The following is a 26514-nucleotide window of genomic DNA, read 5'->3' on the forward strand; positions in this document are numbered from 1 at the left end:
TATAATGGTCATCTGAGTTAAATTCACCCATTCCAGTCCATTTCAGTTCACTGATTCCTAGAATGTCAAGATTCACTCTTGCCATCTCTTGTTTGACCACTTCCAACTTGCCTTGATTCATGGACCTGACATTCCAGGTTCCTATGCAATAGTGCTCTTTACAGCATCGGACCTTGCTTCTATCACCAGTCACATCCACAGCTGGGTATTGCTTTTGCTTTGGCTCCATCCCTTCATTCTTTCTGGAGTTATTTCTCCACTGATCTCCAGTAGCATATTGGGCACCTACTGACCTGGGGAGTTTCTCTTTCAGTATCCTATTATTTTGCCTTTTCATACTGTTCATGGGGTTCTCAAGGCAAGAATACTGAAGTGGTTTGCCATTCCCTTCTCCAGTGGACCACATTCTGTCAAATCTCTTCACCATGACCCGCCTGTCTTGGGTTGCCCGACGGGCATGGCTTAGTTTCATTGAGTTAGACAAGGCTGTGGTCCTAGTGTGATTAGATTGACTAGTTTTCTGTGAGTATTCTTTCAGTGTGTTTGCCCTCTGATGCCCTCTTGCAACACCTACTGTCTTACTTGGGTTTCTCTTACCTTGGGCATGGGGTATCTCGTGATGGCTGCTCCAGCAAAGCACAGCCATTGCTCCTTAATTTGGACGAGGGGTATCTCCTCACCGCTGCCCTTCCTGACCTTCAACGTAGGATAGCTCCTCTAGGCCCTCCTGCGCCCGCGCTGCCTGTATAAAAAGTTTGCAGTGTCTGCAAATTGGAGAGGCTGTCCTTGCGACCTGAATTTTGGAACACAAATATCTGTCCATGGTATCTCAGTCTGATCAGCAATTACATTCTCATTGCGTTTCTGTTCCAGAGTCTCTGAAAATGTGACTGCCTGTGACTTATCCCCAACATCCTTACAGACAGACAGACACACACACACACAGAATCTGTCCATGCATGGTATTTCAGCCTGATCACCAGTCACATTCTCATTGTGTTTCTGTTCCAGTTTCTGAAAACGTGACTGCCTGTGACTTAGACCCCAACATCCTTACAGATAGACACACACACACACACAAAATCTGTCCATGCATGGTATTTGTGTCTGATCAGCGGTCACATTCTCATCGCATTTCTGTTTAGAGTCTCTGAAAACTTGACTGACTGTGACTTAGACCCCAACATCCTTTCTCACACACACACCCCACCCCCCACCGAAGCGAATTTCGTGTGTTCCATTGCTCCTAAGTTAGATCATCCCAAATACAGCTTTTCAAATTTGGTGAAACAGTATCCAATAGAAAACAATTTTTAACTGAGGTAAGTTTTTATTTTTTCATCTTGCTATAGTTAAAAAAACAAACCTGATTACTGGTACTTATGTATCTCAGGAGCATTTTCTGGAGAAATACACAGTGGAGTTCACATGCACATTTAAATTATATGACCTTGACAATATCCATTTAGCAACATACAAAACAAGACCAAGAAGGAAAGAGAGAGATTCATTTAAGTATGTGTGTGCACCAAGGCACATGATGAGAATGGGAGACACAAACCTGCTTTCTTTTTATGGGCATTTGGTTTCTTTATATACAATTTTTTAATATTTAAAAAATATATATATTTGGCAACTATGGTCCTTTGACATCTGCCAGCTACTGTATGTATACATAAAACCACTTATTCTATGTTTTATACTTATAGGGAATTCAGGAACAATTACATCTTTATGTGACTTAGGATATAATTTCTTTGTAAGGTGGTGTGACTCCACTGTCTCTTAAGCTTTTCATTTTTTTTTTTTTTCAGTTTTTATTTTTTAATTGAAGGATAATTGCTTTACAGAATTTTGTTTTCTGTCAAACCTCAACATGAATCAGCCATGGGTATACATATTAGGCTTTTTATTCTTGTTAAAGATTTTATCTCAGTATATCTTTCCTGGCCAGTGGAGTCTGTATTTATTACTAAGTTATAGTAGCATATATAGTAAATGCTTTTAAGAGTGAATCTGAATTCAGATAAATGTAGCAACAGCTAACTAGGGATTTTTTTTTTTTTCAAGATTTGGATGGGATGCATTTTTTTCTCATTGACCTTTATGATAATTAGATTGGTATTTATTCATTTTTTTTTAATTAGAAATAAAGCTGTTCAACTTGAAAACCAGCTGGAGAATTTTACTAAGCGGTTTCTACATTCAAGCAGAGAAGAAGAATCTTAACAATAGAGATTGCTTTGGTGATCATCATAGGAGAAAATGGAGTTTGGAAGATTTGGACGGTTATTTTTATGAAGTGATTTTAAGTATGAATTATACTAACTATACCTAAATACCAATTCCTTGAGTAGATCCCGGTATTGATCTATCTCAGGGTGTTTGCACTTCTGAAGAATGTTATGGTGTCTCTTTAATTTTGGGTAAAGAAAATTCCTTTGATATATGAAAATGATGAATTAGTTTAAAGCAAAAGAAACAACTCTGTGACCCCTGAGGGGTGGGGCCTTGCTCTTAATTAGGGCTCTCTGTTTTTGATTCTGAAAAACTCTGCTTCCTGGCATCCAGGAGTTAGAGAATGCTCCTTTCACCTTCTTTCTCAAAACCAATTTTTGATGCTGACTTTAATGGGAATAATCATATTTTTGTTTTATAAACTATATTGCTGTAACCACAAAGGAGTGCGGAATGTTCTTGAGTGTATTATTTATGCAGGTTACAATCACTTTTGCCATCCTGACAGGTATGTAAACCACTAATAAATAATGCTGTTTTTACTCCCTTTTATTCCCATTGAAACTGATGTAAAGCAGTGTATAGGTTTGTTATTAGAAAGTCCTTTATGAAAGTATTTGGGTCTAAATAGTCTGCTCATGTTTCTCAAGAAACAAGTTCAGTCTCAGCTGTTGATTCCAGTAAGGAAAGCTTTCTGTTTTAAGAGTTAAGTTTGAAGTGATAAAAATAGCCAAAGAGATGGAAGATCTGAATTTTGGGTGGCTACAGTCAAAAATGCTGTTCTTCGAAAAGTATTTGCCAAGGATACTGCTGGGCTGTCCCCCACGGTGACTTTTTATGTTATTTAATTGTATGAATTTGACAGGGCACGGTTAAAAATTTTATTTTTTACCTTAATGAAAATGTTTGAGTTAAAATATTGTGTTTGTTTCTGTGTTAAAAAAAAAAAACAAAAAACTAATAGAAACATACATGGAAACATTAAAAACTGGTCTAAGGCTTTGCTATGCAAAACTAGTTTTGAGGACCACTGAATCAGCATCACCAAGTGCATGTTAGGAATCCACAATCCCAGAAGACACAGTGCATTTGGCTGGTAGAGTTGATGCTCTTCCACGGGAGGGATAATGTTTCAGGCTTTTTTTCTTTTAATACTTAGTACTTTTTCTGTACGTTTAAGTCTCTTGGATGCTATTCAGTCTTCACAACAGATGCAACACTTTTTCAGGTTATTTTAAGGAGAAAATAAAATTATTTAGGCCATAGAAGCCTTTAATGTTTGTTTATGCAAATCAGATACTAGAATGCAATATTCAAATCCAGATATTCATTTATAGCTAACATTGTGGCTTTATAACCAAAAAACTATACAAGTCACCAAGAAGTGGGACTAAGTAACAACTGCAACAGAACAAACTGATGTTTAAGACTGGGTACTGCTAATTAAGGTTACAAGTTGAAGGCCTTAATCTTTATACACAAGTACTTGAAACTTCTGAAATAGTATAGTGGTTTGGTATTATCCCATGAGTGCTAAGTACAGTGGCTCTCACAGTTCAGTCCCTCAATCAACAGTATCACTAGTCAAGTTGTAAGAATTATTCTTGGGGCTCATCCCAGACCTACTGAATCAAATACTAGGTTTGGGCACCAGCAGTTTCTGGTTTAACAAGCCCTCAAGGTGATCCTTGATGCATGCCAAAATTTGGGAACTGTGGAATAGTGGTTCTGCTGTAGTAAGTTTATACTAAATTTTCCATTAGTAGCTTGAATCCAGTTCTGCCTGATCAAGTTTGAAAATATATGAATGTTGGAAGTGGGACACTAAAATAATGAAGCCCACCTTTATGCTTGTGGTAAGTGCACCTATGACCAAGCCCACGAATGATCAAGAATTGTGATTTATGGCCGATGTTCAAGTTTCTGCACATTGACTTGTCTACTATGTGTGTTTGCAGGATTATTTATAAACTTTGTATAACCTTTAGCTTTTTACAAATCTAGACTTTTTATAATATGCAAGGTGAAAATAAAACTTGTTTGCCTGAAAGTTGATAAATAGAACATTTATACTGGCATTTAGTGAGTGTTAATCTTTTATTTTTGAAGATTTTTACAGCAAGCATATAAGCTATCTTGGGAAAACTGGCTCATTTTTATCGTAAGGGAGCTTTAAGGGAAGAATGACTTAAATTTTGCTTTCTAATGAAAATCTGTGGCCTTTTAACAGTAGGCCAGCATTCACAGTACTTACTATAGGATAGGTCATTGGACCTCCAATCTCTTCCTTGCTTCTGGCAGCCCATGCGTTTTTCACGATGAGAATGCTTAGAGAATCAGAGCTGAGCATGAACTGCTGGGCTTGGAGTTTAATTCTGAGACTTAAAAAAGTAATCCTACTAAAAACTGATTTAAAACATGCTACATGAAATCTGGTTAAAAGCACTTTATTGATTACAATATCAATTCACAGCAACATTATTTCACAGAGCTACTATACAAATAAAGGAATGAATTACTGCAAGAATGATTCAAGAATACTGTTAAGTCATGATATAAGTACATAGTTTGGTTTAAAGCTTTTTTCTAAGAGCTTTAATCTAATACATTCACCTTTCCCACACACTACTCACATTCAGGTTCAGTTGGCCACAAGTGTTGTAGAAGCCACTCTAGGTGAAGAAAAACATTTTAATCAGCTTAAAAAACCCATTTAGATGTGAATGCCTTTGGATAAGAATATGCAAATGCAAGTGTTCAGATGCTTCTTTGAGAAGAGAAAACAATAGGATAGAGCACCATTGTGTAAGAGACAGAAAAGGCTTGAAATATCTACCAAGTATATCACTGAAGTTATATTAATTAAAAAATACTGTATGATGTAAGATTTTGTCGGGCACACTTAACATCAATTGAAACTAAAATTTAACCAGTTTTTCCATATGCTGCATTAGTCAATTATTTTATAGGCTCAATACTGGTTTTAAGAAAAAAGACTTAGGAAATTTTATCAACATGCAAACAAATTTGCTAAACACAAGTTGTACCATCATTCTGATTAATAAATTACTTTTTAAACAATGCTAGCTTAGACATTCAACTACAGACCATTTTATTGAGTACCTATTATAACCAATACTTTTAAATATAGCACTGAATTTAAGGCAACTTACAATGAACAATGGGAGTAGTAAATATGAAGGGTGCATCACATTCTGTTTAGTCTAATTTAAAATACCAATATTATCCACTGTGCTATCATTTCTCACAAGATAGTCTGGTGGGTGTTTTCAAAATTCAAATGAGGTAAGAAATAGTTTAAAATTTTGCTTTCCACGATGGCAAAAGGGAAATTAGAAACTGAACATAATAATTTGAAAATGTTTTTAAGCCTAACTCACACCCTAAAGATTTTAGAAAGAATCTATTACTAAAATCATGGGCCTGTTTGGGAGATTGTTTTTAATCAGTTTCCATTACATTTAAACACATCAACAGGTAAGCCACAAGTATTCGACTGTTATAATTTAAACTGTGAGACACTCACCAATAAGCATAAATTTCCCTGAACATCTTCATTTTTAAAACAGAATGTAATTTCTAAATCTAAAACATCAAGTGTTGGAGAAGGTTAGTTATATATGTATTTTTTAGCAACTTCAAAAATTTCATTTTGTCACCTGAAGAAGCCGAGGTTTATTTCTCTTTCAATAGGTTAACTTTAAAATTACTTAACATATTTCAGAAGCACCTACTTCTGTTATGTCTAAGAGACTAATTTACTATCATCATGCAGTATTAATCAGTTCAGATGAGTCTAAATTAAGGAGACGGCCTACCAGGTAAGCCCTCTTGCAGAATTAAGAAGTATAAGTATCTCTTGATACTTAAGTGTCTCTTGGATATTAAGCCTAAATCTTTGCCTCTCTAAAGATGGAACTCAATATGCTGTTGTAACCATGGATTTACAACTATAGAAATTTGAGCTAGGGAAGAAACTTGAATATTTAATCTAAAGCTCTAATAGCACAGCTGTCAAAAATGAGGCCGGTCTATCAAAGTGGAGGCAGTGTCCTTAGTGACAGCATGAAGTGCTTTTTTTGAGGTTTATGGGTTGATTTGCTGAACACAAGGCCATCACCCCACTTTTAGAAAAGAATATTTGCCTTTAAAATACTGCCATATCTTAAGTGTTCTTTATGCAATGATTAAAGAATTTACAAATAAACCCAACTGAGGCACATTATGTTTAAATGTTTCTTAGGTAAAAAAAAAAATCAGGCACCAGAACTGCAATATTGATGCAAATTCCTTAAACTACATTTGGCCTTTTTTAAGTTTGGAAAAACTAAGATTCAAGCTGTACTGTGCATCTACAAAATATACCAATTTCAGGAAGTTTCAAATATACAATCAGATGAACTCAGACTGCAAGTACACAAATTTAGCAAGTGGGAACCATATCACTAGATAACAAAAGTTTTAACCTGTAAGTTAATTAATATGGTATCACCATTTGGTCATACATATAATCAGCCATGATAGTGGTTAATTTTCAGTTGCCTAGTACATGTTTAATTATGATAACTGCCTTTTAACCACCTACAAAAAGTTTAATATTAAATCATTTTTATCAACATGTTTAAGACCACAGAATTCTTAAAGTCTGTGCCTCTAAATTATCTTTTTACTAGAATCATTTTCAAACTAGTGGCGATACTATTCATATATATAAGGCAATTTTGCACATGCTACAAGTGCTTGCTTCAACAGGATTTTGGAATAAATTGCTGAACTACATGGTAATCCTCCTATTTTTGGAAATGACTGTCCCTTAAAAATTGTCTTGCCTTATCTCAAAGAGCTGCTCTTTATATTTATATCACTTCTTAAATAGTCCACAAACATAACAGGATTTATGTTATATGTATATAAATATACATTCATGCCTGCCATCTACAACAGTCTGGGGTTTTTTTTTTTTTTTTGGTCCTATATCTTAATCTTTTTCCATTTTATTCTCTTTTTAGTATCCTAAAACAGTTACTTCCTTACGGCAGATGCACTTATTAGCACATCCACAATATAAAAATGGAAATTTACAAGTAAAATTTGGGAGTATTTAGGATTACAGGTGATCAAAAGCTAACAGATCTAGCTCAACAGTAACTGACACAGTTTACTAAGTACAAAACACAACACACCTCTATATTAGGAAAACTCCATGACTTCATTATCAAATGACTTAATCTATCGTCAATCATTTAGATTATTTGTAAGAGAAAATTCAGGAGCGAAAGTATCTTTGTTTAAATTCAAGGGGGCTCATTCTAGTAATAAACACATTATATCATTGACAAGCAGAGAAATTGCTTAGTATTTTCCTCTGACTCCTTTAAGAACTGCTCTTGGAATTATCTTTTGGCTTTAAAGTGAGGATCACTTTGATCTAGGTATCCTTTGAAGCAAAACCACTTAGAAACCAGTATTTTGTCCTAGTGGGAGGAAATGGTACAGAAGATCAAAAAGCTTGAATGTTTACTTTTTAAATATTTGAAGACACAGAGTTAACATCGATTCAGATTTTATATGAACATTCATAAAGCAACCTTACATTGTAACTATTTGTAACAATGTAACAAATAGATTTGTTAGATTTTATACTTCTTTCAAAATCATAATGCCATCGCACACTATGTGTCCTTCCTAGATACATACTGATGGAAACACTGGGAAAGTTTCTTCAGATGCAAAGACAGTCCAAATGTTCATCAGAGTGCACCCTGCAAACTCACCTCTAGAAGATGAAATCAGTAGGAAAGCCTAACTATTTAGAATGCTAAGTGTCATTTGATCATATCCAACTTTAAAAAATAACATTCATGTGATTACTGCTATCTACCTGTTAATATGAGTTTCTTATGTATGTCTCAAATTCCAGAGTGAGACTCCCTGGCCTTTAGATTATGTCCCCTTTAAAGGACTCAATATATATAAGCACTTACTTAAATTGATAAGATGGCAGAGGATGAGACAAAAACTATTGATACTCACACAGACTCCCCTCAGTGGTACCTATGTCTGACAGCATTTTTTTTTAACTTTTTGTTTTGTATTGGGGTATAGCCGATTATGTTGGGATAGTTCCAAGCGAACAACGAAGTGGACTCAGCCACACATACATGTATCCATTCTCCCCCAAACTTCCATCCAGGCTGCCAGATAACACTGAGCTGTATAGTAGGACCCTGTTGTCAGCATTCTTAAACAGCAACCAGGATCTCTTTCAGATCAAAAAGAAAGCTGGAATTCAAGGAGATATTCTTTAAACATCAGTACACACATGTATGGTCTCACTTCCATGTATTACTGTGCCTTGTTCCTCCACTACAGAACACAAAAATGCGATACTTCTATATAAAGTTAAAAATGTAACTCTGAAGAAATGCAAACATACATTCTAACATGATAGGTTGCTGTAATGTGTACATTTCTGTCTACACAAAGAATTAGACAATACAAGCAAGAATTCATCAAGGTTAAATGAGCTCAACTCCTCAGATTAATACACTGGTCCTGATCTCAGCAAGCACCTTTACCTTGTTTTCACCTTTTTTATTTTGTAGTTTACTGAAAGCTTCTTTTTTGTATATAATAATCTCAATAGAAAAATCTTCACCTGCAAATATAAGGTAAATTCTTTTTCACAGCTATAGGCTGTAGTACTGATTTCTCCAGGTATCAGTGGAGAATGGAAATTTTGCATGTATTGTTAATTCCAGATTCTAAGAAAACTGTCCCAAGACCCTGTTGCCACAGCCATGCCATCATCAGTTACACCTAAACAGCTGACACGGTTGTCATGACCAGCAAGAACACCTGAAAGACAAAAGTTCATTAAAAAGTTAGCGATGGGCAAGTTTTAGGATTAAACAAGTGTATGCAGAAAGATCTTAGATGGGTACTTATGGGCATGTATATAAAATAAAATTTCTTTGTATTACATGAATTTCTGACATGCATCAAATTGTTTTTCAATTTTGAAAAATGTATAACTGCCTTCTTCAAAATCATCTCTTCAAAAACATGTAGACTTTTATGTCGCTATTAAGTTCATGATACTTCTGAATTTTGCTAATAATTTTAAATGAAGTTCAATGAACTTTTACCACCAGAACAACAGAAACGTAAGAATACACCACCAAAAATACCAACATAATTTACTCTATTCCTTTAACCACTAACACTGGAATGTTTTGGTCATAACTCTCTGCAACCATCAAACTAAAACCATCTAGTTTTAGTTTATTCTGAATATTAAGTTTATGTGATCTGACCACCAGACAGGATAAAATTAAATATTCCCAACTGTTTGGGAGGAAAATGAGATGTAAAGATTTAAAAGAGAAATCGGACTATATCAAATTCTCAGTAAGAACCTTTCTTTAATATACTGTTTGAGTTTGCAATATCTCTCAAATGTAATTAAGCATATCATTTTCACCCAATCTCAGGCACAGAAGTTAATCTTGCATAACTCTTTAATATTCTCTGCAGTACCTTCTGTATAGCAATGTTTGGAAAAAGGCAAATTTACCATTATGGGTGGAAGTAACAAAAAATGACCATTGTGACTAAATACTCCAAATCATATTGGAAAGAAGAATGAATTAGCAATTCATGTCACAATTCAATTTTAAGGTGAAAGTAGCCAGTTGAGTCAACCTGAAACCAAACAGCTATCAGCAAAGCAAAACTAAATCTCAAGCAGATGTTAAAAATTATGAAAAACAAACACATTTCTATTTTGTTATGGATACTGATTCAATCCAGGCAAAACACCTAATACCTCAAAAAAGTGATCAGCTAAACCATGAACTCTTCTGCAGTCTCTTAAGAGAGGTTGTAGAAAATTATCCTTAGTAATGCTGACACTGCCTCTACTTCAGAAGCCTCAAAACTATACAGGAATTTAAAAGGGTAAGGACACAAAGCCACAAGGACAGCAAGGATAGGAGAGCAATGCCAACAAAAGTTTGTGAGCTGTATGCTGCTGGTGATTATTAATGGACCCCAAGATGCTAAGTTCAAAGCAAATGGTCTGATAAGCCAACAACAACAAAAATGACTGCAGAAGCTCCAAAGGGGTCAGAAACTAGTGGAACCAGGTATCTCTGGAACTACAGGGGCAAAGATAGGGCAAACAAAGACTGCATTAGAAAACACCTGGGCATCGATTAGACTCTCCAGGTCTCTACCTTCACTCTGCAGAGTCAGATGATTTATCATCCTGCCCAGAACACAAGACTGGAGACGTGCTAGAGAGAGAACGAGGTCTCTTAACTGGAAGAAAACAGGCACAGCTGAGATCAGTGCAACTACTGAAAGCTGGGGAATACGGAAAGTTAACTTCCTAATTGTTCCACACTCCAGCTTTCTTCCTTAAATCAGCCCCTAAACTGTCAGCTTAGAGATTCCAGGTAGAAAAGTGGAAAAATCCACATCAGAGAACACAGCAGACCCAAGGGGGAAAAGGTCAAAAGACATATCAGAAATTCCCTAATGAAAGCCTGGCCAGATCACTGTTCAGTGAGGCCTACTGTCAGTACACCCCAAGCATACACAGAGGGCTTCAGACAGTTTTAATGCCTCACTCTTAAGGATAATTAAGAGGCTAAAAATCATCAGAGTTTCAAGGAAATACACTATACAGTAGACTGAAAAAAAATAAGGGGGAGAAAATACAACTTGGAAAACAAAAAGATTATGCTTAAAACTTCAAGAAAGGCTTTTGTAACGGCCCTAGAGAAACAAAAGACTTCTACTCATGAAAATGCCCTTAAAAAAAAAAAATCTCAAAAAGATGGTAGCAAAAATGGAAAACCAAAGCTTAACAGATGGTTCATGGGAAGAAAAGGCAAGGATTTCTCCCAGAACATACAGGCAAAAAACAGAAAATAGAGAAACGAACAAAGTCAAAGCAAAGTCCAAGAAGTCCAACATCAGAATAATGGGAGTCCTACAAAGAGAACGATAAAGGAGAAAAATGTGCAACTGATTAAATGAGCCTCCTAAAACTTCCCAGTGCTACAAAGTATATGTTTCAAGATCGAAAAGGTCCACCGAATGATAGACGGAAATGAATCTACCTCCAGACACAACAAAACTTGCAGAAAGTTTGAAGAGTAATGAGAAGCACATCAAATGTAAGACTGTGAGCCAAAAAATTTTAAAGTCCAATAATTTGACCCTAGAAAATATTAAGCTGCATCGCAAAAGAAGTCACATACATACGTCACTGCTCAGCAGTAACTACTGTTTTAAAAATTCATAAGTGTGTAATAAACAGACTGATGTTCTAAACAGAATTCACTACATGGGAAAAATTGGAAGAAGGAAGCTGAGGTAGGAGGAAGGATGTTAAAGCCAAACCTCAAGAGATAATGCCTAAATGTTAAAAAAAAAAAAAATCAATACAACTATGTTATTTAAAGATACAGAAATAAATACTTAAAAGTAGCTACCTCTAGAAGCAGAAAATATGTGCTGAGGTCAGAAGACTGCTGTTTCAGTAAATAACCCATGTAGACCTAGTTGATTCTTTGCATATAATTTTAATTCTAAAAAACATTTTAAGTCACTCTGTAATTTGTTATTAATGACAGTCCCCAGTATGACTTGATGCTAGAATTTCAGAAGCTGCAGGGGAGAACTCAGAGGATGAGATTAAGAGGAGACAGTGATTCTATGCCCTGTCCTAGATAAGATCTGAACCAAAAAGAGGATGCATAGCAATTACAATGTTTCCTGTCAGATTATAAGCAAACTGTAATCTGGAAGACCACACTAAATTATATTCACTGTTCATCTTTATGTCAAAACTTACCAAACACAAAAATACATAATCAGATATTACTCTTTAGAAAATAGAAACATAAATGCGGTTTATGAACTGTAACTGAACTCAAAGGTTAACAAGAGCCATGAATGAAAACTGCCAGGCTGCCATTCCCCAAGGTATCCAGGAGACCTCAAGAACAACTGATAGGAAACTTCATGTTTCCTGACAAAAAACTAATGTGTACCAATTTACTGACCTGCACGATCTCCTTTGAGTGTGTCCCATACGTTACAGTTGAAGTCGTCATAGCCAGCTAACAGGAGACGCCCACTTTTTGAAAAAGCTACGGAAGTGATCCCACAGATGATATTGTCATGAGAATACAATAACAACTCTTGGTCTGCACGAAGGTCAAAGAGCCGGCAAGTGGCATCATCAGAGCCAGTGGCAAAGGCATATCCATTTGGGAAAAACTAGAAAGAAAAGCAACACACACTTATTCCATAGAAGTATACAAAAATTATGTAAGGCAGTGTAATGATGGACTCTGGGGTAAGACAGTTCAGTTCAGTAGCTCATTTGTGTCTGACTTTACGACCCCAGGGACTGCAGCACACCAGGCTTCCCTGTCCATCACAAACTCCCAGGGCTTGCTCAAACTCCTGTCCATCGAGTCAGTGATGTCATCCCACCATCTCATCCTCTACTGTCCCCTTCTCCTGTCTTCAATCTTTCCCAGCATCAGGGTCTTTTCCAATGAGTCAGTTCTTCCCATCAGGTGGCCAAAATATTGAAATTTCAGCTTCAGTATCAGTCCTTCCAATGAGTACTCAGGACTGATTTCCTTTAGGACGGACTGGATAGATCTCCTTGTAGTCCAGGGGACTCTCAGGAGTGGGTAAGACAAGACCTAGATTTAAATTTCAACTTGGCTTTGGATCAGGTGAGTGATTTTAGGCACTGAAGATTCCTGAACACTTGGGCCTTGTGCATGCTACGTGCTAAGTCGTTTCAGTCATGTCTGACTCTTTGCAACCCTATGGACTGTAGTCCACCAGGCTTCTCTGTCCATGGGATTCTCCAGACAAGAATACTGGAGTGGGGTAGCCATGCCCTCCTCCAGGGGATCTTTCTCACCCAGGGATCAAACCCGCATCTCTTATGTCTCCTGCATTGGCAGGCGGGTTCTCTACCACTAGTGCCACCTGGGAAGCCTTAGTTTCAGCGTTAGCATGTTGGTTAGGGCAGAGTGAAATAACACACAAAGGATCCATAACCCACTGTTCAGCACAAGACACATATTCAATAAATCCTGGCTCCGGTCCTCTGCTTTTGTTTAGTCACTAAGTCGTAGACACTTTTTTGCAACCCCTTGGACTGTAGCCGCCAGCCTCCTCTGTCCATGGAATTTCCCAGGCAAATCCTTCCTTCTCCAGATCCTCCCAACCCAGGGATCAAACCCACATCTCCTGCTTTGGCAGGTGGAAACTTTTCCCTTGAGTCACCAGGGAAGCCCCTGATCCTCCATATGTTTTACTAAAACATTTAAACCAAATATTACTATTTATAGTATTTATATATGTATGTGGACTCAAAGACATATTCCAAAAACCTCATTATGAGAAATAAATAGAAACATTTAATAAAAGAGAACATAGATCATCCAGTTAGGCTAGGCTGTAAAGTGAAGCTAGCAGTATACTAAATGTTCTCACGTGCGCGCATGCAAACCACATACATACACACACACACACACACAGAAAAAAAAAACTATGCATTGTTAGTTTGTGAATCTCATTTCTCAGATATTGTGGCACTACTCAACACTTATTACAAAGAAGAAGTCACTTTTCTCCATATATCTACTGGTCATCTGTATTGCTTTTTTAGGACCTATTGATCTGCAGGAATAAAATGAAGAATACATTTGTTTTCTTTGTGGTAAATATAGCTTATCATTTTCCTTCTAATATTTACTTTTTTAAAAATATAAAGCAATTTTTTGGAGGTATCACAGGCCCTGATTTCAAACTATACTACAAAGCTACAGGAGTCAAAAGTGTATGTTGCTGCTGCTAAGTCACTTCAGTCGTGTCCGACTCTGTGCGACCCCATAGACGGCAGCCCATCAGGCTCCCCTGTCCCTGGGATTCTCCAGGCAAGAATACTGGACTGGGTTGCCATTTCCTTCTCCAATGCATGAAAGTGAAAAGTGAAAGTGAAGTTGCTCAGTCGTGTCTGACTCTTAGCGGCCCCATAGACTGCAGCCTACCAGGCTCCTCCGTCCATGGGATTTTGCAGGCAAGAGTACTGGAGTGGGGTGCCACTGCCTTCTCCAGAGTTTATGTTACTGACACTAAAACAGATACACAGATCAATGGAACAGAATAGCCCAGAAATAAACCCATAAACACACAGTCAACAACAAAGGAGGCAAGAATATACAATGAGGAAAAGACCATAAATGGTGTTGGGAAAACTGGCCAGCTCCATGCAAAAGCATCAAACTGGATGACTTTCTCATACCATATATAAAAATAAACTCAAATGGATTCAATACTTAGATGTATAAATTTGAAACCATAAATTTCCTAGAACATAGGCAGTATGCTTTTTTTCTTTTTTTTTCGTACTGTGTGGCCTGTGGGATTTTAGTTCCCAGACCAGGGATCAAACTCAGGTCCTTTGCAGTGAAAGCACAGAGTCCTAACCACTGGACTGCCAGGGAATTCCCAGGCAGTAAAGACTCTACCTGTGATGCAGGAGACCAGGGTTTGACCCCTGGGTTGAGAAGATCTCCTGGAGAAGGAAATGGCAACCTGCTCCAGTATTCTTGCCTGGAGAATCCCATGGACAGAGGAGCCGGGTGGGTTACAGTCCGTGGGGTCACAAAGAGACACGACTGAGTGACTACCACACAATAATACACACATGCTCTTTAACACAGGTCTTAGCAATATATTTTTTGGATCTGTACCCTCAGGCAAGGAAAGTAAAAGCAAAAATAAACAAATGCAACTAAATCAAACTAGAAAAAGCTTTTGCACATGAAGAAACTATTGAGAAAAGGAAAAGGCAGCCTACTAAGTGAGAGAAGATACTTGAAAACAATATATCCAAAACAAGGTTAATATTCAAAACATGCAAAAAATCTGCAAAACTCAGTATCAAAAAACCAAAAACCTGATTAAAATATAGGCAGGAGAACTAAATAGACATTTTCCCAAAGAAGACATACAAACAGCAAAGGGACACACGGAAAGATGCTCAACATCACTAATCATCAGGGAAATGCAAAAATAAGGATATCTTAAAACTCCACAAATATTTAAAACTATAGAAGCTACTTCTAAATAACTTCACGGGTCAAAGAGATCAAAAGGAAAATTATAACTCCTGTCACTAAATGAAAATGAATCAAAATTTGTGGAATGTAGCAAAAAGAAATGCTTAGAAAGAAACTTACAACTTTAAGTTCCAATATTAGAAAAGAGGAAAGGTTTCACACCAATGATACCAGCTTCTGCCTTAAGAAATGAGAAACAGGAGAGCAAACAAAACCCATGTAAGCAGAAGAAAAGAAATAATAAAGAGTGAAAAATCAATCAAACAGAAAACAGAGACTCTTTGATGCCAAAAACATGGTTCTTTGAGAAGATAAATTTAAAAAACTGATAAAGTTGTGTCTGACTCTCTGTGACCCCATGGACTGTAGCCCACCAGGCTCTTCTGTCCATGGGATTTTCCAGGCAAGAATACTGGAATGAGTTGCCATTTCCTTCTCCAGGGGAATCTTCCCCAGCCAGGGATCAAACCTGGATCTCTGGCATTGTAGGTGGATTCTTTACCAACTGAGCTACCAGGGAAGCCCTGATAAACCTTTAACCAAATGCATTAGTTTGCTAGACCTGCTGTAACAAAGGAACACAAACTGAATGGCTTAAACAACAGAAATGTATCGTTTCATAGGTCTGGAGGGTAGAAGTCTGAAATCAAAGTGTCTGGGGCCTAAAAAGCGTCTGTTAGGCCCATCTCCTTGGTTTATAGATGGGCTGGCTATCTTCCTATGTCTCGTCACACTGTTAACACTGTGTGTTTGTCTCTAAATTTCCCTTTTCTAAGAGCAAGAGTCATATTGGATTAAGGGGGACCCCGATCCAGGATGACTCAACTAATTAATTATATCTGCAATAGCTATTTTCAAATAAGGTCACATTCTGAGGTACTGGGGTTTAGGACTTCAACATGTAAATTTTTAGAGGTATTCAATTCAACCCACAAGACCAATCAGGAAAAAACTAAGAAACAAGTTACCAATATCATGAATGAGATACCCTACAGATTCCATAACTATCAAAAGAAAAATAAGGGAATATTATGAACAACTGTAAGTTAATACATCTGACAACACAGGTTACAGAACCAAATTTCTTAAAAGGCAAACTCTACCAAAGCTTACTCAAGAAGAAATGAATATCTTAAGTAGGCCTAAATCTAATTAGGACATTTTATTTTTAGTTAAATTTCTTCTCACACAAGAAAACTTCCTTGGGCAGACAGCAAAGTCAACCAAACAATTAAGGATGAAATCTTATCAATTCCACACAAAGTGTTAACTTCCCAGTTCCTCCTATGAGTCTAGCATTAAGCTAATACCAAAGTGGGAACAAAATTTCTCAAGAAATGAAAAATCATATCATAACTTATCAATATGGATGCAAATCTTAAAATTTCAACAAATCAAAATCCACCAGTAAATAAAAAATGATTATGTATTATAGGCGACCCCGTGGACTGTAGCCCACCAGGCTCCTCCATCCATGGGATTCTCCAGGCAAGAATACTGGAGTGGGTTGCCATTTCCTTCTCCAGGGGATCTTCCCGAATCAGGGATGGAACCCAGGTCTCCCACATTTCAGGCAGATACTTTAACCTCTGAGCCACCAGGGAAGAGGTATTATAGGCAAGTGAGCCTAAATGTAGGGTTGGGTTAATATTTGAAATTCAACTCATGTAAATTCACCATTTAGCAGACTGAGAAAGAAAAAACCACATGATCATCTCAATAGATGAAGAAGAGGCATTTTATAAACTTCAACACTCATTCTTGATAAATCTGCAGCAAACTAGGAACAGAAGAGATCATCAACTTGATAAAGGTGGTGGGATGTGAGATGGACAGGATTGGACGTGCCTGCTCTAAAATTCTACTCTGCAAGCCAGGCTGGCCTAATAGCAGTGGAGGTCACAGAGCCTTTACTTTCTCTGATATTCTCTAAAAGATGATATAAAAGTGACTTTCAATATGTACATGATAAAAAAAGTTTACCCCAAAAATATCTTCTTGCAAAATCAGAGTACATCTTATACATATATACAGTAGCAATTACAGTACTTTTGGAAAATCTAGTCACCTGTATATATTCTGACATCTGATCTGCATAGTACAATTTACCTAAGTCAAGGAGTATCCCACTTTCTAATACCCCTCCCCTCAATCCTGACTGATAAACCATTTTGATTGTCATTCAAAATGCCTTTGGGCTTTAATTTATACACGTATATCTAGTTCACTCTCATATATACGGAGTTATTATCTGGCTTAATCTACTTGTGGCTACATGTCTGAATTGTTTTTTCTTTAATATGAAGGAGCTTAAAAATAATTTATACCATTTACTGAGCATCCATCTTGTTTCATTTAGTTTCTACACCACGGTAGCATTATTCCTATCGAGGAATGTGTGGCTCACAGAGGTTAAGTAGCCCACCTGATCTCACACAGCTGATTCCCAGATTACTAAGATTCAATCCAGGGTTTGGTGGATTTCAAAAGCTATGCTCTCTACATTAAATAGCCACCTCTGTCTTTCTGACTGCTCTCTCTTGGGGTTGCTCCCCTGACTGTGGAGATACAGGACACTGTTCTCTGAACACAGCTGAAACTCTGGATCCACTTTTTTGTTCAAGATTATCTTGCCCTGTAAATCTAGAAATTAAACTTATTCCTGTTCCCATGCAAATGAAGACTTAGGCCTATTAAAACCTTTCCATTAAAAAAAAATCAAACTCTTATTACTTGGGGATTAAATGTTGTTAAGAGCACATTATTTATAGAATCCTTAAAGGGAATTTGTTGTTAAAATCACATTATGGAGTTCAACACTTCATATGCACAATAAATTCTCCTTAGAAATGCTGTTCACTTACACTGACAGCATTAATATCCGACACATGCCCAGTGAAAGACTGTCTGCACATTCCATCTCGAATATCCCATAATTTTGAAGAGGCATCACAAGCACCGGAAACAAAAGTCCTCATGTCAGGACTCAGGGAAAGACTCATCACATCTCCAGAATGCCCAGTGAACGCGGTGGTCTGCTGGGCAGTTTCAATGTCCCATAAAGCACTATAGTCAAAAACAGACAGAAATCATTAATGACTGTTCTCCCCTCTTACATTAATTCCTACTACCACACTCAGCCTCAAATTGGTCATCTTCTGGAGTAAACTTACCAAGTTGTATCTCCTGAACTTGTAACTATTTGGCTATCATCTAAAAACCGACAGCAGGACAAGTAGCCTACAGCACAGAGATAACAAATGTTAGGTTATCACTGATTAATTCAATTACCATATAAAATAGTAATATGTATTTTAAAAATACAATACCTGGGCAACAAGTGTTTGTTAGTAAAATGTATAGTTCTACTTTTTTTTTAGTTCTACTTTTAATAACTTCCAATTCTGTGCTGCCTGCAACTTTATTTTACCAACAAACCCTCTCTTAGGTATTTACTATGTCAACGACTATGAACGTTACAAACTCGAGTAAAAGACAGTCCCTTCCATCTACTACAAGTACCTAGGAGAAGGATACTCCTTAATACAAACATTCTCTATAATCTATAGCAGACTGGGTAAAAGTCCCTTCTACCTACTACAAGTACCTAGGAGAAGGATACTCCTTAATACAAACCTTCTCTATAATCTATAGCAGACTGGGTTATGTACCTTGGAGAAATACTTTAAAAACCTCAGTGAAAGCTTCATTAAAAAGGTGGATTTGAAAAAAAAAAAAGAGGTGGATTTGAATGCTCAAAATTCACCAGTTTTTCAAAATATAGAAATAGCAGGAGGAAGACCATTATAGAAATTTTATAAAAAGCATAGCTAACAGTACTTCCAAGAATTCAGAAAGGCTGAAACCTGGTAAGTGGCAACAAATTCCTATGCACACTACTAACCAAATACTATACTGATAAACTGTGGTGTGCACACTAATCAAGCAATGCATTATCACACAGTGAAAAAATACTTCATAAATGTATCTTGATACACACTTTCAATTACCTAATGAAGCACCCAAATGCCATAATTGTTATAGGTTTGCAGAGAATAGAGAAAATCATATTTGCTTCTTTCTGTATTCATTATTGTTTGAATTCTTTGCAATAAGTAATTTCTACAAAACAATACTATTTTTAAAATAAAAATAGAAGTAGAGTCATCATTTGTATAATTATAAAAAGTCAGTGCTTCTCAGATTCACAGTAATTTCCATTCTCACTTGACTAACACGCATCCTTTGGTCAGTTGAGCCCCTTTTGTCCCTCTTTCTCCTTGATCTTCAGAGAAGTCAAATTTGGGAGGAAAGGACAGTATGTAGCGAAGCTCACCTGTGTGACCCGGTAACTCTCGGCTCACTCTCACATTTCCCTCTCTGGTTTTTAAGTTATATATAGAGCAGATGTTGTCCAGTCCTCCACAAGCAACGTAATTACCAGAGGGAGCATAAGCACAGGTCATCACCCAGGAAGATCGCAAAGGGATAGCATGCATCTGCAGAACAAACACAACAGAAAAACTAAGATTGCAAAAGTCATGGATTTTTCAAACCTGTTTACAGTGAAGCAGATATTACTCAAACATAAATATAGCTTAAAAATAAGCCAAGTAAAATAAACAATACAATGATCTGAGAAACTAATAAAAAAACACATTGCAAATCATTTGGATTTAAGTGCTCTTTTCAGAAAGTATTCTTTTAGGAAGAACAAAGACACAGAATGTTTCAACAGTAATAGAGCTGTTTGAAATATTAAGTGTAAAATGTTAAAAAAAAAAACAACAATAAAATTCTTGGCTTTTTGCAGTAGTGTTCAAAAGAGGAATTTCCTACAACAGAACACTGAACAATACAAGAACTGGAGTTGAATAGAATGGTCCTTCCATAAAGAGCTATGTTTTTCTAATAACTCGTATTCTGGGCTTGAATTTGAACAATGGTAATAGTTTGCACTGATCTACTCACACCATTGTCTGATGTCTTATTACCCAACACCAAGCATTTGCAAATCAGGTAGCACAGTTTAATGTGAATGGGAACCTCAAGGTTAAATCGCCCAGACACAGAATCAACGTATTGTGTGATTACTATGCTCTCACTTAACCCAAAAGAGTATTTTTCATTTTAGGAAAATATAGCTGAAAGTCATTGATTGACACCAAAAAACTAAGAAAACTATTATATTACAAATCTATCCTAGGTAGCTTTTAAATTCTCAACCAGGCTGAAGTTACTGTTTGCTTCACAAAATAGTACTTCTAAATCTTTAATGGAAACAGTGGTATAAGTGTACGTAGGATCTAAAAGTATTTGACTTGTGAGCGTTTTCTTGGAACTTTTCCACTACCACTCAACAACTCTACATCAGGAATTCTTTCCAGGAGACATTAGAAGAACCCACTAGTTTTTACCACCAAGGGATCTAAACAAGTTGTAATCTGCCTCCAACCTATTCAATCTTCTGAACAGCCCAGAAACACAAATCAATGCCTAACATTCCAGCTTATCCACAACTAAAAATAAAAACTATAAGGTCACTGTCACAGTAGGAAATGGGAACTTTACAAAAATCATTAATATATAAAACTGATGCACACTATCTTTTAATATTTGAGTATGAAATATCAGACTCAAGACACATAGAACTATATTCCTAGAGTTGTCTTTGGGAATAAAAAAAGGGCTAAATATTGGAGAAGGCAATGGCACCCCACTCCGTCTTGCCTGGAAAATCCCATGGATAGAGGAGCCTGGTAGGCTGCAGTCTATGGGGTCGCTAAGAGTCGGACACGACTGAGCAACTTCACTTTGACTTTTCACTTTCGTGCATTGGAGAAGGAAATGGCAACCCACTCCAGTGTTCTTGCCTGGAGAATCCCAGGGACGGGGGAGCCTGGTGGTCTGCCATCTATGGGGTCGCACAGAGTCGGACACGACTGAAGCAACTTAGCAGCAGCAGCAAATATTAAAAGCAAATACTAGGCCTAAAGAGAGGACCTAAGTAAAAATTAATGGAATAAATTTATCCCAGGAAGAAATTATAACCTTGAAGTACAGAATAAAGGAAAGAACTGGTTTATCAAACCAAATAAAAGGTTATGTAAGAGGATGATTAAAAAATTCTACCTTATTTGTTGTATAGCTATCCCAAATAATTAATTTTCCATCTTGGGAAGCACTGACTAGTAGCCTAGAGGAGCAAACACAAAAATAATGTGACACTTAGAGGAAAAAAGTAGTTTAATTATGCATTGCATTAATGTAGAACAGTTCAGAAAAGACAAATATAATTTTTCTAATAAAAAACTTGATACCAAGAAACATTCTCAACTTAAAAAAATATATTCTGCATGCCAAAAATTGTCAACACTAAAATTTTTTAGAGATTTTACTAAAAATGTCTCTGGTTATGATTCAACTTTTTCATGGTGACAACATTCTAGGTATTATTCACGATTCTGGTAGCTCTTAGTTGACTGGCTTAGAATGTACCGACTTAAATACAATGACAATGAAGTACATGTAAGCCTAACAACCATGTTTCATTCAATCTAAAAATACAATTGAGAGCCTGTGACGGAAAGGCTGTGTTAATGGCACAATATAGGCGATACCTCCTACCCTTGGGGCCTCTACCATCTGGTGGAGACAGGATATTTACTAAAATAAATTAGGTAAGTGAAAACAGTCAAAAGAGTAGTATAAAATAAAGGCCAGAGGAAAACAAATAAGGGACAAATAACTACTGAGTTACTCAAGTAGCCTGGCAAAAGAAAACACGTCTTGAAAAACGGAATTTTGAAAGCTGGAGAAATCTGTATTCTATAAAGAGGACAAGTTCCGTGGCAAGACGTGGAAAAATACAACGGGTGTTTCAAGATCTGTGAATTTCCCAGTTACACAGACTTCATAAGAAATCGAAAAAACAGTTGGGAAAAGCAGACTGGGCTTAAACAGCAAAAAGCTCTGTCTGCCAGGCTAACTAGGAACTCTTGACTGAAGTTACAGGCCACTGGATTTTTTGTTTTCTTTTGGAATTTTATTTTTCACTATGGTATAAAATTCAAAAGATACAAAAGGATAGATATACAGTAAAAAGAATCACGTTCTGTGTTCCCATCACTCAGCCACCCATTTCCCTTCACTACAGGTAAAAAACGTTATTAGGTTCTTATGTAGTAATCACTGTAAGTTTCATGAAAGGGCAGATACAACCACAGCGTATGGGATGGAACTAAAGCTTTTTTAAAAACAATTGGTATCATCAGCACTGAGTTGAGAAAAAAGTTAAGTAACAGGCTGATAATCAGAATGAGCAGAAAGACAAGGTGAGACAGGTGCTTTGCTGACATTTCCTGTTCTATGAAGATTAACAGTCTTGAGGAAATTTTAAGTAAGAACCATTAACATTTTCAAGTGATTGCATTTTGAGTTATATATTTGCTACCTCAATGGTTAGATTACATATGTTAAATTTAAGAAAAAAAAATGGCCTAGCTTTATGTTGGTTGTTAGTTATATATTTTCATTTATCCCCTCTGAAGAGGCAGAAGTTCTATATTACTGTATTCAAGAATCCTATTTATACTGAGATGTGGGAACCATTAGCAACAGGTAGCAACATTTTTAGATTCTCCTGGAAGAAGAGAAAAAAATGTGCAACGTCTATTAAAAACTAATTGGTTGGGCTTCCCCAGTGGCTCAGTGGTAAAGAATCCACCTGCCAATGCAGGAGACATGGGTTCAATCCCTGATCAGGGAACATTTCACAGGCCACAGAGCAACTAAGCCCACGCACCACAACTACCGAGCTTGTGCTCCAGAGCCTGAGAGCTGCAAGTACTGAAGCCTCCATGCCCTAGAGCCTGTGCTCTGCAACGAGAAGCCACCGCAGTAAGAAGCCCACACGCTGCAATGAAGAGAAGCCCCCGCTCACCACGACTGGAGAAAAGCCCATGCAGCAACAAAGCCCAGCACAGCCAATGATAAGAATAAATAAATAATTTTTTAAATTAATTTTTAAAATATTTATTTATTTGGCTATGCCAGGTCTTAGCTGTGGCACAGGGGATCTTTGATCTTTGTTGCAGCATGCAAGCTCTTTAGTCGCGGCATGCGAACTTTTAGTTGTAGCCTGTGGGATCTACTTCCCTAATCAGGGGTAGAACCTGGGCCCTCTGCATTGGGAGTGCAGAGTCTTAGCCACTGGACCACCAGGAAAGTCCCCCAAAGTAATTTCTTAGTTAAATTTTCCCAATTAGATGGACCAAATCAAAGGAACAAGTCAACCATAAGAAGCAGGGTCAGACACCGTGCAGTATTGTCAGATACTCTGGAAAAAACACAGACCATACTGTAACCCCGTGACCAAGTCATGACCAGCCATTCAACTGCAATCCAGATGGCTGCTGTGTGTGTGCACATGCACTCTCACTACACACACACTTGTAGGGTGTGGCTGGGGAATAAAAGATGTATTCAATGAAAATATCTTTTTGTAATTCAATCCTTCGTGAATCTAGGTAATGAATAAATTATAGCAATATCTGGTAACTTGTACACAGCAACATTCAACCAATACTTCCTTATTACCTGAAATTTCAATGTTTATTATGCAATAAAAAATAAAACTACCTTGACATGTTAAAAAACAAAGTATAATACCCCACTGCAAAGAAAAGAAATCCTAAACACTTTCCCTAAATCATTCAATAAAGGGTATTTCTGAGAGGTAAATTTCTTTTCCATATTAAAGGTTTCTAAACTTTTAAAGTGTCAATGAATATTTTTATTAAGAGCAAAGCAGTCATATTAGATGCATTTTTTTTCAAACACTTCATAGATATAGGTTGTTTCTAATGGAAAATGCAAGTGATGAGTCAACAAAATAATTCTGCAGGCAGTTTGAAAATGGGAGGTACAAACCTTGAATCATAGCCCCAGTGCATAGCATAGATTTTAGCTAGGTGGCCCCTCAGCGTGCGTCTCGTTCGCATCTGTATGCGACCCACGGAATCCATATTTGACGTGATCTTTAGGAAGTGATGAGAATGTTATTCTTTAGCTTAGACACAGCTCAAAAAATAAAGCAGGAACAATTAATTGGCACTAAAGCAGACATAAAGTAAATGGACAGTTACTGAAGGTATTTTAATATAAATAATTCCTATGATGCTCAAGAAAAAGTAGGATTTATTTGCACACCTTCCAATAAGAACATCTTCTATAGACTAATAAGTAAAAAAAATAGACACACCATCCAACCTTAGTAAAAAAAAAAAAACAAATAAAAAGCTAATAGATGATCAAATAGTAAAATATTTATAATTTTAACTATTTAAAGAAAGCCAATTTTTTATTTAAATAGCACATAAAATATCCTTAATAAAAATGAGCAATTTTAATTAATGAAACTTTCCTAATAGTTTATATAAGGAAAAAAACTTAATCAGGGCATATCAAAAAGCAGCAGAAGCTACCTAAAAAAAGAAACGTATATTATATGAATCTACGTATTTTTATAGTATTTACTTTTTCACAGACTTTCATTTTCACAGGTATGTTTTAAAAGGCTCTTGAAAGCATCTGACAAATTACAAAGCCTTCTTAATAGAGATCTCATTTTTCTTTCAATTAAATACTAATAAATAAAATCTGTCATTTGCATCATTGTCAAGCTATTTCATGCAAATTAGTAAAAGAAACTGAGGAAGAAAACTTTACCTGAACAAGTGTTGCATCATTACATGCTTTCCTAGCATCCTGAAATAAAGATGATTATACACTTAGACATGGAAATCCTAGATATGATTTAAAATAAGGTTTTCATTGGAAATGCAGATTTGAAATACAATCCTTAGTGTACTACACAATCTTTATTTTTAAAAGGCTCATTGAGAAAATCCATGTAACATAAAATTAACCACTTTAGTCATTTTACTGTGTGCAGCTAGAATGGTTAGGATATTGACAATGTTGGGCAACCATCACCACTACCTAACTGCAGAACATTTTCATCACGCCCAAAAAAAGAAACCTATACTTTCCAATTCCCTCTTCCCCCACCGCCAGGTGATCACTAATTTACTTTCTAATGGATTTACCCATTCAGGACAAGGCACACAAATGGAATCATACACACATGACTTTCGTGTGTCTGGCTTCCTTCCTTTACATGTAATGTTCTGAAGGTTCATTCATGTTGTATCATGTGTCAGTAGTTCATTCCTTTTTATGGCTAATATTTCATTGTATGAATATATTACATTTTGTTTATCCATTAATTAACTGGATGGACATTTATGCTGTTTCTACTTTGTGGTTTTATGATTAATGATGCCGTGATTACTCATATACAAGTTTTTGTGCGTATGTATGTTTTCAGTTCTCCTGGGCATACAACTAAAAGTAGACTTGGTGGGTGAGACGGTAATTATGTTTACATCTCATCTGTTTATTTTGGGTTTTATTTCTATTGCTTTAGGAGACTGACCTAAGAAAACATTGTTATGATTTATGTCAGAGAATATTCTGCCCATGCTCTCTTCCAGGAGTATTATGGTATCATGAATTATATTTAAGTAAGAGAAAATGACTTTAAAATATAGACTGTTACAAGAGACAAAGAAGGACACTACATAATGATCAAGGGATCAATCCAAGAAGAAGACACAATAATTGTAAATATAAATGCACCCAACATAGGAAAACTTCAACAAATAAGCCAGATATGCTAACAGTCATAAAAGGAGAAGTCGACAGTAACACAATCATCATTGGGAACTTTAACACCTCAATTACAGCAATGGACAGGTCATCCAGACAGAGAATCAATAAGGAAAAAGAGGCCTTAAATGACACATTAGATCAAATGGACTGAACTGGTATTTATGGAGCATTTACCTTCCCACCAACCGTGTAGAAGTGTTCCCTTTTCTCCATACCTTCTATAGCATTTGTTGTTTGTAGATTTTTTGATGATGGCCATTCTGACTATTACGAGATAATACCTCACTGTAGTTGTGATCTGCATTTCTCTAATAATTAGCAATGTTGACCATCTTATCATGTGCCTTTTAGCCAT

At 36.5% G+C, this 26514-nt stretch overlaps 2 protein-coding genes across 3 annotated transcripts in view; one reads left to right on the forward strand and one right to left on the reverse strand.

Annotated features, from left to right (window-relative positions):
- Positions 1-3155, forward strand: part of MFN1 (mitofusin 1) — a 37810-nt gene extending 34655 nt beyond the window's left edge. Inside the window, exon 18 of the mRNA XM_010855619.1 lies at positions 2148-3155. Within this exon, the coding sequence (XP_010853921.1) occupies positions 2148-2229 (82 nt within the window). The 3' untranslated portion in view covers positions 2230-3155. The remainder of the gene's footprint in view (positions 1-2147) is intronic.
- A 1514-nt stretch (positions 3156-4669) lies between these two features.
- Positions 4670-26514, reverse strand: part of GNB4 (guanine nucleotide binding protein (G protein), beta polypeptide 4) — a 36243-nt gene continuing 14398 nt past the window's right edge. Inside the window, exons 2-9 of one of the 2 annotated variants that reach the window (XM_010855617.1) lie at positions 25155-25193; positions 24357-24463; positions 21558-21621; positions 19762-19924; positions 18599-18665; positions 18290-18491; positions 12336-12552; positions 4670-9117 (exon numbers count right to left, since the gene is read on the reverse strand). In XM_010855617.1, coding sequence (XP_010853919.1) covers positions 9011-9117; positions 12336-12552; positions 18290-18491; positions 18599-18665; positions 19762-19924; positions 21558-21621; positions 24357-24463; positions 25155-25193 — 966 coding nt within the window. In that variant the 3' untranslated portion in view covers positions 4670-9010. The remainder of the gene's footprint in view (positions 9118-12335; positions 12553-18289; positions 18492-18598; positions 18666-19761; positions 19925-21557; positions 21622-24356; positions 24464-25154; positions 25194-26514) is intronic. The other variant, XM_010855618.1, reaches the window with a different exon arrangement.

This window comes from Bison bison, unplaced genomic scaffold, assembly GCF_000754665.1.
Source record: "Bison bison bison isolate TAMUID 2011002044 unplaced genomic scaffold, Bison_UMD1.0 scf7180017864367, whole genome shotgun sequence".
In the NCBI taxonomy this organism is placed as follows: domain Eukaryota; kingdom Metazoa; phylum Chordata; class Mammalia; order Artiodactyla; family Bovidae; genus Bison; species Bison bison.